We start from the raw sequence: 14,487 nt of genomic DNA on the forward strand, positions 1-14,487 counted from the left end.
AAATTTATTTAAATTTTACATTTCTTTTTTTTACTTATTTTTACCACCTCGTAAAAACATATGTAAATATAAATATATAAAATACAAATTTATTTAAATTATACGTTTCCTTTTTTTTACTTAAATTGAATCATTTATAAATTGGATCCTATTTCATCTATATACATAATGATATAATTCAATTAATTATAAAATATTATTTATTATTTTTTCCTGTGATATAGAGTTTGTATGTTTTAACTCATAAATAAATCAATAATTAATTAAAAAATATTTTTCGTTCCTAAAATTAGGGTATTTCATTTGTCTTTGACTCGAATCAGAATATTCCTCAAGATACCATTAAACTTAGTCAACCATATTAACGTTTAAAACCACTCCAAGGTTTAAGCCTGGATCATTGCCATAACCAATTTAGCTTATCACCTAACCCCATTTACTCTTAACAGTAAATAGATTTACCTTCAGCGTTAAAATCAGAGCGGGCCCACCCTTTTACTCGAAGTTTACAATAGTAATCGGGAGTTGTTCACCTCGGGAGCTCTGCCACGAAAAAAGGAAAAAGCGCAATCTCATCATTGCAAGATGACCGTTTGAAGGAGATTTCCACCGCCGATCCGATGGAATAGACGGTCACGATAATATAACCGTTATGAGACAAAATCCTTCAAATTGGCCGGACGACAGATTTGAAAAGTTAGGTACTGGAACGGCATTGGATGCCCTCGTCCCCTGCTCCCTAAGCCATTCAAACTGTCCATTTCCAGACATATTCAATCGCTAAATTTTGCATTCAGGATTTGACCATCTCTGTTTTTATTTTATTTTATAAAATAAGCATTCGAATCGAAGCATCTGCAATGCATGCCGTTGCTGGCTCTGGCATTTGATACTCTGACAGAAGATTTGAGTTCAGTTTTTTGTTTGAAAAGCCTTGTCTTCGGCTCTGGTTCTTGGCTTATTTGTTTTCTTCCTTTGAGGATTGATGAGCAGATAAGAATGAAAAACGCTCTCTGTGCTATTGGGTTGCTTGCTGATCCTCTGTTATTGGGTTGGATTGTTTATTCATATTTCAGGGCTTGTGGATTAAGGTCTCAAAGATAGTTTGAATATAATTCTAGAAGCATTTTTGTTTCGAGAGATCGAAACCCCCATGGCCTCCCCTAATTCTTCCATTGAGATTTCGATCACTGGAGGGAGGGTGTCATTGAGAAATTCCATGGGAGGTTCAGTGCCCAATAACACGCCTTCCCCTGTTAACAGGAGGGCTTCAAGTGGAAGATACCAGTCTGCATCTGATGAGGAGGAGAATGATGATGATGCAAATTCAGCTTTCATGAATTACACGGTTCATATGCCTCCGACTCCTGATCATGGTCCTATGTCTGGTTCTAGGTCCTTTTCAATGGATCCTGACCTCAAACTGTCTGGAAAAACAGAGCAGCAGATGGTGTCCAGCACTATTTTCACTGGAGGGTTCAACTGTGTAACCAGAGGGCATATCATGGAGAAAACGGTAGACCCAGAAATGGGTGGGGATTGTTCCAGAGGGCTAGTCTGTGCAATGGAGGGCTGTGATGCCAAGGTGATGCGCAATGAGGCTGGTGAAGATTGGGTTCCCTGTTACTGTGACTTCAAGATATGCAGGGATTGTTATCTGGATGCCCTGAACAGTGGAGGGCAATGCTATGGATGCAAAGAACAGTACAAAGTTGTGGATCCTGAAGATGCAGTTCTGCCTCCTATGGCTGAATCCAAGCCGAAAAGGCGGTTATCACTTGTTAGGTCCATTAAAGGTGCTGTGAGGAAGAGCAACCAGGTCTCTGATTTTGATCACACTCACTGGCTTTACGAAACCAAGGGCACCTATGGATATGGCAATGCAGTCTGGCCGAAAGAAGGATATGCAGGAGAAGGCATAGAAGGGTCTATGAATCCTCCGAGCTTCAGTCAGAGAACAACGAGACCACTGACGAGGAAGGTTTCCATTTCTGCTGGTATTCTCAGCCCTTACAGGTAAGTTCTAGCCTCTTGTCCATATTAGTCCATGAGAAACAAAATGCACTAGGAAGCTTCATATCTGAGCTTTTCAATTTCACAAACAAACTCTTGGAAACTTGATAAGTTTGACTGATAATGATTTTGAACATGAGAAAATAGGTCCTGATACCTATTCTCCAAGTTAGGTCTCAATTGATGATAAATTGATAATAGTAGTAATAATCCTTTTACTGTCTTGTCATTATCCTGCAAACCCATTTGCAGATTGATTAAAATTGACTTTTGATTATGAGAGAATACGTTCTATAGATCAATCATCAAGTTAGGTTTCATCAGATGATAAAAATACAATAATAATGATATTAATAGTCCAAGATTGTTTTGCCAATATTCTACAACTCCATGATTTCGCTTCTTTTGTTTGCAGATTGTTGATGCTAATCCGTCTTGTAGCACTTTGTTTCTTCCTCACATGGCGGATTCGCCATCCCAATACTGATGCAATGTGGCTGTGGGGATTGTCAGTGGTATGTGAGATTTGGTTTGCCTTATCATGGGTTCTGGATCAACTCCCCAAGCTCTGTCCTGTAAATAGAATGACTGATTTGAATGTTCTCAAGGAGAGATTTGAGCGTCCAAGCCCTCAGAACCCAAGGGGGAGATCTGATCTTCCAGGGGTTGATGTGTTTGTCTCTACTGCTGATCCAGACAAGGAGCCTCCTCTTGTTACTGCCAATACCATTCTTTCTATTCTTGCAGCTGATTATCCTGTAGAGAAACTCTCTTGCTACTTATCTGATGATGGTGGGTCTCTTCTCACATTTGAAGCTCTTGCAGAAGCTGCAAGCTTTTCCAGAATCTGGGTGCCTTTTTGTAGAAAGCATAGCATAGAGCCTCGTAATCCTGAGAGCTATTTCAACTTAAAACGCGACTTCACCAAAAACAAAGTGAAACCAGATTTTGTGAAGGAGCGCAGGAGAGTCAAGAGAGAGTATGATGAGTTCAAGGTGAGGATCAATTCCTTGCCAGAATCTATCAGGAGAAGATCAGATGCTTACAATGCTCATGAAGAGATTCGTTCAAAGAGAGCACAGATTGAATTAGGAGGTGATCCTACAGAGCTACTGAAGGTATTGAAGGCTACATGGATGGCAGATGGGACTCACTGGCCTGGGACATGGATTTCCCCTGACAGAGAACATTCCAGGGGAGATCATCCGGGCATAATTCAGGTATAAGCAACACCAGATGCTGGAATTTTCCTTAACTTTTTCGTTTCGTTAGTGCATCAAGATGCAATCCCCATGAGGCTGCACTGCATACAGCAGATTTCGTTTGGCTTAGGTGCCATGTCAGAGGGGTGGCTACGCTGCCAAACTTTTGAAAGTCATTCCATTTGGGTGGGCATTTCACGTCTGAAAATGGAACCAAATTGGATCTGAGATTGATGGATTCATTTCAATTTAGCGCAACTCTTATTTTAGCTGTGTATAGATTTTAGCAGATATCTAAATTTCATTTTACTTTGCCATTTTTACAAGGGTATGAATGTGATGGTACCTCATCAGCTGCGGGGTACTGTGGCATTTTAGGTGTCTGATTTTGATTGAATATCTGTTCATAGTTTAACTGTTTGGTTTTACCTGACAGGTGATGCTGGCTCCTCCAAGCTCAGAACCTCTGATGGGCGGCTCTGAGGGGGAGAATTTAATTGACACCACAGATTCAGATATTCGACTGCCGACCTTGGTATATGTATCCAGAGAGAAAAGGCCTGGTTATGATCACAACAAGAAGGCAGGTGCCATGAATGCTTTAGTTCGGACAAGCGCTATCTTGTCCAATGGGCCTTTCATCCTCAATTTGGATTGTGATCACTACATTTACAACTCCCTTGCACTGAGAGAAGCAATGTGCTTCATGATGGATAGAGGTGGAGACAGGATATGTTATGTGCAATTTCCTCAAAGATTTGAAGGAGTAGACCCAAGTGACAGGTATGCCAATCACAATACTGTTTTCTTTGATGTCAACATGAGAGCACTCGATGGATTACAGGGTCCGATGTATGTGGGAACAGGGTGTGTATTCAGAAGGATTGCTCTCTATGGCTTTGATCCTCCCAGAGTCACAGAGCATGGTGGTTGCTGGGGAAGGAAGAAAAAACTGAATACAAAGGCTCCTAAAATGTCCAAAGAGGATTCTGATGCATCTTCGCTCAACGGTTCGGGCAATGAGGATATAGAGCTTCAGCTTCTACCCAGAAAGTTTGGTAACTCCGTGACTCTTTCTGCATCTATTCCTATTGCAGAATATCAAGGTAGACCTCTTGCAGATCAGCAGGGAGTCAAGAATGGTAGGCCTCCAGGTGCTCTGGCTATTCCCAGAGAACCTCTGGATGCAGCTACTGTTGCCGAAGCCATCAATGTTATCTCTTGCTGGTATGAGGATAAGACTGAATGGGGCCAAAGAGTAGGTTGGATTTATGGATCTGTAACAGAAGATGTAGTTACCGGCTACAGAATGCACAACAGAGGATGGAGATCAATCTACTGTGTAACAAAGAGAGATGCATTCAGAGGCACTGCCCCAATAAATTTGACCGATCGTCTGCATCAAGTGCTCAGATGGGCTACTGGGTCAGTGGAGATATTCTTCTCTCGTAACAATGCTTTGTTTGCAAGCCCCCGGATGAAGTTCTTACAGAGAATATCCTATATAAATGTTGGTATCTACCCTTTCACTTCCATATTTCTCATGGTCTACTGTTTCCTACCAGCATTGTCTCTTTTTACTGGACAGTTCATTGTACAGAAACTAAGTGTTGCATTCCTAGTTTTCCTGTTGACAATCACATTGTCACTCTGCTTGCTGGCAATCCTAGAAATCAAGTGGGCAGGAATCACATTAGAAGAATGGTGGAGAAATGAGCAGTTCTGGTTGATTGGAGGCACCAGTGCCCACCCTGCAGCTGTTGTACAGGGCCTGTTGAAGGTCATAGCAGGAATAGACATATCTTTCACACTGACATCCAAGTCTGCTGGTGAAGACATTGATGATGAATTTGCAGATCTCTACATTGTGAAATGGAGCTATCTCATGATCCCTCCAATCACTATAATGATGATAAATATAATTGCAATAGGTGTTGGAGTTGCAAGGACCATATACAGTGAAATTCCACAGTGGAGCAAGCTTTTGGGAGGTGTCTTCTTTAGTTTCTGGGTGCTATGCCATCTCTATCCATTTGCAAAGGGTTTGATGGGCAGGAGAGGCCGTACCCCAACAATAGTCTTTGTGTGGTCTGGCTTGTTAGCAATTATTATATCATTGTTGTGGGTTTCTTTAACATCAGAAAATGGGACTAGTGTATTTCAGTTTCCATAATACCGGTTACAGAGCAGTTTTGTCAGTTGAGGAACAGGGTATTGCAATAAAACCAGGTAAGCTGTATTTACAACTGAATGTACAGTATACAATTTTTTTCTATTCTTCGTACTGGAGTACATTGAACATTCATATCAACTGGCATTTTTCTTCATTGATTTTGTACTATCAATTCTTATTTGATATATTATTTAATTTTTTGACCTGTTGGTCCATTATGGCTACTCGTCTTCCTTGGCTCATTCTCGAGCATACATTGTTTCAGAATTTATTTGAGCGACTGTATGTACCGGCAGCTAAGAAACTATTGTGGTGGAACCAGCTTGCTCTGGTTATGTAACCAAAAACATGTTTTTGCTTTTTGTTTTAGCTGCAGATGCACCGACTCTACTAATAAATCAGTATGTTTTTGCTTGTTTTCAAACGTGTGAAGTGTAGTAATAATGGATTATTATCGTCTTATTTCATTTCAATTATGATGGGAATTTTTTCAATCGTGATATTATCATATTTGTGTAAAACTTACAACGGTTACTTAGTAATCAGAGTACTAAACTACTTCGGTTACTCAAGCCTTAAGATGTGTTAAACTACTTCGGTTACATAAGGCTACAGGAGATGTTTATAATTAATGTTTAATTGGTTTATATGGGTTAATATTGTGTTGGTTAATTCTGTATTATTATTATTTAATTAAGTTTATAATAAGATAACATTAGAGTTTCTATTTAATTAATAATTATCAATGTATATAGATTAATTTATTGACTAGAGTTTTTAGGAGAGGCATATTCTACCAACCAGGCAAGTGTGTCCATGCTCTATAATTTTGGCTAACGTCGTCCAAAACAAAAAATCTAAATAGCTATATAAATAATGTAGGCATAAACAAAAATATAAATAACCATATAAATAAACAACTAAAAATCGATTAAGACAACAATTAGTTGAGTTCGTTTCCACTTGGATTTGATCTTCTTAGTTGTTGGATTCTAAGTTTTCAGCATAGACCATCTTTAATAAAAATATGATCACCCAGAAATGATATACGCTATTTGTAAGGGTATTATTTTAAATGTAGTATATTTGTCTCAAGCTATTGACATCTATACTATATCAATTGCTCTATTTGTACAAGGGTTTTTTTTTTTTAGGTTTACCCATTTTGAGATGCTAATCTACTATACCACTTAATTTTTCTCATCTACCAATATAAAGTTATACTAAGATTCCACAAGTGTTAAAACACATCTAAATGTTAAAACAAATCTTATGTATAGCTAAATAACAACATAATGAAAGAAATACATTGATATACCACGAAATGTCTCTAGATTCTTATGAGTATTATTATTCAGAGTTTGTTGTTGGTTTCAATGGAGAGAGTGATTTGTTGCAAGCTTCAGAGTGGATTTAGACATGACATTTAATTGATTATTGAAATTTTTCGATAGTTACAAAATGATAGTTTAGCCACAAAGTCATTAATATTTAGTTGATACAAAAGAAGTACAAATTTTGGTAAGAAAATCCCATTTTAATTAGCTTATAATGTTTGTACCTCGAAGAATATGAATATATATATATATATATATATATATATATATATATATATATATATATATATATAATACGATTTTTTTTGTTTTGTTTTGTTTATCAAGTTGTCTGTGATCCTCCACGCTTGAATTGTGGCTTTGGGCCGCGGCCCAGGGGCATCTAAGCCGTCAAAGTCACTCGGGGCTCACACTTGGCCTAGGCTACACCAGTCCTTAGACTTGATTTTTTAGCATGTCTCCTCCCCCTAGCACAGGGCACAATCACCCCCAGTGAGGTTTGATCTTGGGCCACCTTGCTGACGAGGCCCATCCTCAACTGGTTGTGTTAGTGGGACTTGACATATATAATCCAATTTTAATTTGATGTAGTTTTGTTACAATTTTAGTTATCATATCACGTAAAAACATCATTAAATCTAATTAATATTAATATTGATATTAATATATTATAATATTAATATTGTTAAATTTAATAATTTTGGATTAATATAATATTGAATTTGTTATATTATAATATATGTTAATATATTAACTCCAGATATATATGGGAGGGTAGAACTAAGACAAGGGAGAGATGGAGATAAAGTGAGGGAGAGAAGGGTAAGAGAGAGGGAGGGAGGTAGTGTTAGGTTTGGAGGGCACAGAGAGAGAGAGAGAGAGAGAGAGAGAGAGAGAGGGGGGGGGGGGGAGAAAAGGGAGAGAGGGAGGACAAGAGAGAGGGAGGGAGGTAGTGTTAGGTTTGGAGGGCACAAAGAGAGAGAGAGAGAGAGGGGGATGTAGGAGAGAAAGGGAGAGAGGGAGGACAAGAGAGAGGGAGAGAAAGTGGGGGAGAGAGAGGGAGGTAGGAGAGAAAGGCAGAGAGAAGGGAGGACAAGAGAGAGGAGGAGAGAGGGAGGGAGAGAGAGTGGAGGAGAGAGGGAGAGAGAGATGGACATAAAGTGAGGGAGAGAAGGGTAAGAGAGAGATAGGGAGGGAGGTAGTGTTAGGTTTGGAGGGCGCAAAGAGAAAGAGAGAGGGAGGGAGGTAAGAGAGAAAGGGAGAGAGGGAGGACAAGAGAGAGGAGGAGAGAGGGAGAGAAAGAGAGTGGGGGAGAGAGGGAGAGAAAGAAAGGGGGAGAGAGAGGGAGGTAGGAGAGAAAGGGAGAGAGAGGGAGGACAAGGGAGAGGAGGAGAGAGGGAGGGAGAGAGAGAGTGAAGGAGAGAGGGAGAGAGAGATGGAGTTGGAGGGAAAGATAGGGAGGGAAGAAGAAAGCCATAGGGAGAGGGAGTGACAAGGGAGAGATGGAGAGAGAGTGTATATGTTTGGGGGTGAGATAGAGAGACAAAGGAGAGATGGAGAGAAGGGGGGAGAGTGAGAAAGAATTAGAGGGGGAGGGCGATAGTGACAGAGTTGGAGGAAAAATAAAGATAGAGAGTGAGTGATGAGGGAGAGAGACAGAGGGAGGTGGGAGAGAAAGGGAGACAGACGAAGGAAGAGAGAGAGGGAGTTAAGAAGAAATACATAGAGAGAGAGAGAGGGAGTGAGAAGGGAGATGGAGAGAGAGGGATAGAGGAGAGCAAGAGGGAAGAGAGATTAAAGGGGAAGAGAGAGGAGAGAGGGAAGGAGAGAGGAGAGCAAGAGGGAAAAGAGATAAAAGGGGAAGAGAGAGTGAGAGGAGAGAGGGATGGAGAGAGAGAGAGAGGTGGAGTTGGAGGGGGAGAGAGAGGGAGAGAAGAGTAAGAGATAGAGGGAGAGGAAGAGGGAGGGAGATATAGATAGATATGGAGAAAGAGTGTGTATGTTTTTGGGGTGATATAGAGAGACAAAAAGGAGAGACAAAGGGATATAGAGATATAGATGGAAGGGGGGGAGAGGGAAGAAGAAGAGAGGGAGGGAGGGATATATATATATATATGGAGAGAGAGAGAGTGCATGTGTTTGGGAGGGCGAGATAGATAGACAAAGGAGAGATGGAGGAAGATATAGATATAGATGGAGGGGGGAGAAAAGGTGAAGAACATTGTTTGCACTGGATGCATTGATTTCAGTGTAGATGCTGATTTCTTATCTTATTTGATTACTTTCACTAGATGAATTGATTTCAGTGTGGATGTTGATTTCTAATTATATTTGAGTGCTTGCATTAGATGCATTGATTTTATTGTAGATGTTGATTTCTAATCGTATTTGATTTCCTGCACTAGATGCATTTATTTCAGTGAAGGTTTCAATTTCTAATTCTATTTGGTTGTTTCCATTAGATGCATTGAATTCAATGAAGATGTTGATTTCTATTCCTATTTGATTTCTTACATTCCATGCATTGATTTCAATATACATGTTGTTTTATAATCATATTTGATTGCTTGCGCTAAATGCATTGATTTCATTGTAGATGTTGATTTCCAATCCTATTTGATTGTTAGCACTAGATGAATTGATTTCACTGTATATGTTGATTTGTAATCCTATTTGATTGCTTGCATTAGATGCATTGATTTTATTGTAAATGTTGATTTCTAATCTTATGCACTGATTTGTGTGGATGTCGATTTTTTATTTGATGTAACTAGATGCATGGTGTACATTAATTTCAAGGTAATCAGATTAACAACGTGCATTGATTTCATTGTAAGCACACAAAAATTATTGACGACATGCATTGATTTCTATGTTACAGTAATTGAACGAGACATATAATGCTTTAATTTTCATCTTAAATAAATTGTTCACTTAAGATGGATCTAAGCTGCCATGTTTTCATATTGATCATATATGTAAACTGTTAAATAAAATGTTCACTTGACTGAAATGCTTGCTTTTAGACTTGGTCTCATTATTCCTATTTTCCATTATTCAACATTGTTAGTCACTTTGCATTTAAATGAATCACTAGAAAACAACTATCATTGAAACGTAGTTGGGGTTTAACACTCCATATGTTGCAATGATAGACTTTGAAGAAAACTACTATTAATATTGGAGAGCAAGAGAGACAGGTATGACATTTACTACAATAGTGTGAGTTAAATATTTGAATGGTCTACAATTTCAGCCTCCCTTTTCATATGATTGATATGAAAAAGTGACAAAACTAACAAGGGTGATAATAAGAGTAGTAGAAGAAAATAGTTTGAGATTGATCACAATGAAGACTATTTGTAATTGAGAACATTCTTATTATTCACATTTTCTATCATTCAACACTATTACATTGTCACTTTTTATTCAAATTTTTTATTTCATCAAATATTCATCATTCAAGTTATTAACAGTCTTTATCATCTCAACAAACTGAGGTAATTGAGCAAATTTAGAATTAAAATGACCAGATTAATCTTAGACATATTTAACATATTTAAAATGATTAGAAGAATTAGATGTTCCACATATTTTCTGTGGCCGCGGACGATTGAAACCAACTTAGATACATCTTAACCCCAGATCTATCAAACACCAAGAGGGATCAAATCTCTTGAGGTGCAAACCTTTCCTCAAGTTTTTCACTCAAAAAAGAGGTTTGCACCTGAAGATATTTGATCCCTCTCGATGCTTGATAGATCTAAGCTAGTTAATAATTATTAATGTATAATTAAGATTTAAATTATGTTTATGGGATTAATTTAAAAATATTAATGTCTATTTAAGTTATTTAATAAAGAATTCACAATACACTTAAATTTAATAGATTGTTTAAGTTGTTAGTGTAGTCTAACCATTAGATATTTTTTGACCTTGTTGGGCATATTTTCCAATCGATTATGCCCGAAATTTGACATGGATTTCCTAGAGTGATAAGTTTGAGATGTGTAATCTTCACATTTTGAGTAACATAGGGGTTTTTCAGGGCACCAAATCCATTTATGCATTCAAAAGCTATTTTAAGCAATGAAAATTCACAACCTCGTGAGATATTCTATTGCTAGATTCTGCCAAAAAGGATAAACAATCTAATATTTATACCTAAGATGTTAGAATGTAAAGAAACAATTAACAAAGGTGTGGGGCTCGGTTGATTTGTATTAATTATGAATCATTTGAACTAATTAATGTTTATTAGTAAACCTCTCAACTCGGGTAAGATGGGACAAGATAGGGGCATTGTCACTTCATGCAATGGGCGAAGGTGACATTTTGCTAATTAAAGTAGCCACGTGGGTGCCACCTTAGTGAAATGCAATGGAGTGGGCAGTGTAAGGGACTGGTCCATGTTAAGATTTTACTACATAACGTACATGCAAGGATGGTAGGATGGTGGTGACAATGGTTCTTCTCCATCATTTTCAATGTTGGTTTGGTCTTGGTTGTTCATTGCTCTCAACCTCAGTCAGGTTTTGGTTTCATATCTGTTTTTCCTTCGTCTTGGTTGTTCTTATGTGGGCTTCCTCTATGTTTTTGTTAACACTGTGTGGGAGAGGGTTTTTTACATCCTAGCTCATCCTCTATTCTTTGGTCCACAACACATTTTATGGTGTGAGAGTATGGTTTGGCCACTTATGTTTACAACCATGGTTTGAATAGAGGGAAGTTGTAGATGAGGTTGCAATAATCATGGAGGGTTGGGAGGATGGTGGTGGCCATGATTATTTCTCCATGATTTTCAATGTTGGCCTAGTCTTTGTCATTCATTACCCTCAACTCCGTTAGGTTTTGGTTTCATATCTATTTTTCCTTCCCCTTGGTTTTTTTGTGTGTGGGTTTCCTCTTATCTCATGATCTGATTCCAATGGGTTGAAGCCAAGGGAACACCAATCTCATTGAGGTGGATTTCTCCACTTCCATAATTTTCTTATGAATTTAATTTATAGGTGTATCTTGTTAGCTTGTTTTGCTAGGCCTTGGAGTGCTAGTCTAAGTAGACTAGTTAAACATGTACCTATTCCTATGCATAACCCTTTGTGTATTCAAGTACTTATTGAACACTATGCTTCCATAAAACTGATTTGGTATCAACATTTATTTTTGGACTGCTACCTTGTTGTTTTTGTAGTGGTCTGGTTTCCTATATGACATGCCACCAGCAGGCAAGTTTGTGAGACAACTGTAACTTCCTTGGAATAATGACAATTAATCTTAGAAAAAAGCAATTTTTTATTATTATATAATTATAGTTTAGTTGGAGTTTATGTAGGGTTTATTGGTTTATAATTAGGGTTTAGTTGGTTTAATTGGTGTTTGTTGGCTTATAATAGTTTTTTTAGCATATAATTGGCTTAATTTGGATTTATTAACATAAACATAAGGTTTACCACATTCATGGATTTATACCTAGTAGACCTGTTGATGTAGACTAGTTTTGCCTATTAAAGTGGAATTCAAAGAAGGCGCCTATTAACATGGAGCTAGTTAAGCACACAATAAGATTGGTGATAATTGGTTGAGCTAATTAATCCCTTGGGATAAGGAATGTTATCAAGAGAAATTTGTTAGGGTTTCATTATTGTCGCTAGTACTTTATGCATTACCTCTTTCTTTAGCTTGGTTTGGTCCTTATTGGCTTGTTAATGTTGTCATAGGGTTGTTAGGTTACCCTAATGAAAAAATTGTCATTTTATAACCATGTCCTTAACGAACTTGTAATGTTACTAGCAAGAACATGAAAATCAATCACCAAGCCAAAAAGTGATGCCAACAACAACACTCCTTTTTCAAGGTAAAAATTAAAACTTGATTGAAACCATGATCTTAACAACCTATACTGTTGCAAAAAAAAGCTTAAAATTAGTCTCAGAATAAAAAGGTGACAATTCCAATAACACCCCTTAGTCTTTTCTACATAAAAATTGTTACTTCATCAAAATCAACAGATTTTACAATCAATATCCTTGCAACCAAAATCGTAAACTCAACATTTGGATAAAAAATAGGCTATACTGATAGCACTTGTAAAATTTAATTATGAAGTCTTATCCCATTGGAAACAAAATTATAAAAAAGTAAGGAAAACAAAAGCAAAATAAATACAAATGAAGAGGAAAGTGAAAAAAAATTAGGGAAAAAACTAAAAACAAGTTAAAAGATTTTTTTTAATTGTAGTTAGTAGATCTATATTATAAAGATACTATTACCAAGTTTGTAGTTAAATATATAGTTGAAAAAATATCTAATCATCTGCATACAACTCAAGAACGAAGGTTATATAGTTTCACATATATGGTTGTATTTTCTCACAATACATCTTGAATCTTTCATACTCATAAGTAGAAAATTTATAGAAAATACTTTACACTTTTATGACTTTGAAAATCATAACTAATAAAAAATGAAGAGGGACATCACAAAAAAATCATTTTGAACTGTTGTTTCCAATTGTTGGAGTTTCATTTAAGTTGGGTTGTTGAATTGAGGTCTTCCCTATAAATATTCTATGTTCCTTGGTTGAGGGGGAGGAAAGGGGGCAATTTCCAATCTTTTGCTGATTGACTAGGTAAACCATTGGGAGATAGAATTAAGAGAAGAGTGAAAAACAAGACTAAGTGAAAGCCTTGCAAACGTAATAGAGACTACCCAAGTGACCTTACATTTTTCTCCCATCAAACCAAATTGTGAATGAAGGCATAAAAACATGGAAGAATCAAGCATGAACAACATCAAAGTAGTCCTAAAAGCATTGTGTCCACATATAATGAAATATCAAGGGAGAACCAAAAAATCCCACATAGATTCACCATTAATCTCGAAAATGATTCAAGGGAGTGTTTCTAGGGAGAGGAGTATGTCTTGTCATTCCATCCACAATTATGAATAATTTCACGATTTACTTGATTCATCCCAATTAAATTTTATGCTAAGTGTCTTATGAGTGTGATTAAGGGTGATGACCCTCAATATTACAACAAGAATACTGCAACTCCCAATGGTCTTAACTTTAATTGTCAACTCAGGGTTTATACAAACTTAAGAGGCATCGAAATTATGCATGCAACATGTGCTTATGTTTTTCGTTTGCTGACTTTCATGAAAACACTAAGATGAGATCCAATTACTAAGAGACCATACTAAATTCTCTATGCTATAATCAAAATTCATAATTACGGGAAATGAAACAAATCTATGATATTTGGATTAAAAATAGGAAAACCATCTTAACTATGATGAAATCAAAGCATGTCAATTCTATTGTGCAATGAAATCAAACTCTCAATTGAATCAAAACATGTAAACAACACACTCTAATTATATAGGAAAAATATAGTTTCTACAACAAACTAGGTCAAAGAATCTACTTGGTCTCTTGGTTTATAAATCTCACCTTAAGGGTTTTAGGGATGTCATGACACATTAAATAAGATTAACCATGAGTTGGATGCAAGTTTAGATGAGTTCCATATGAAAAATGCAAACTGCTACAAGAATGCTTATTTTGCTACAGGAGACAATCCTGTGAGCAAAAAAAAGTGCTAAGGATGTAGTTTAAAGGAAAAATGAGCTAAGGGGATGCTAAGAAATTATACAACATCCATGTCTATTTTCTTGTGTCAATGATAAAAGGATTTATTCAACAAATGGGTGACTGTAGAGTCTCTTATAGCTATGCAAAATAAGGGACTTTACAATTACA

General features: G+C 37.0%; 1 protein-coding gene across 1 annotated transcript; it reads left to right on the top strand.

Annotated features, from left to right (window-relative positions):
* Window positions 1-777: 777 nt before the first annotated feature.
* Window positions 778-5,699, top strand: LOC149139807 (cellulose synthase-like protein D5). Its single transcript, XM_089447830.1, has 3 exons — window positions 778-2,016; window positions 2,429-3,233; window positions 3,652-5,699. Exons 1-3 carry the CDS (start codon window positions 1,154-1,156, stop codon window positions 5,386-5,388), a joined length of 3,405 nt encoding a protein of 1,134 aa, XP_089303956.1. The 5' UTR covers window positions 778-1,153; the 3' UTR covers window positions 5,389-5,699.
* The last annotated feature ends 8,788 nt before the right edge of the window (window positions 5,700-14,487 follow it).

The sequence above is a fragment of the Pinus tabuliformis genome, chromosome X, assembly GCF_031772625.1.
Source record: "Pinus tabuliformis cultivar Carrire ecotype Pingquan chromosome X, CPIR1, whole genome shotgun sequence".
Classification (NCBI taxonomy): Eukaryota; Viridiplantae; Streptophyta; class Pinopsida; order Pinales; family Pinaceae; genus Pinus; species Pinus tabuliformis.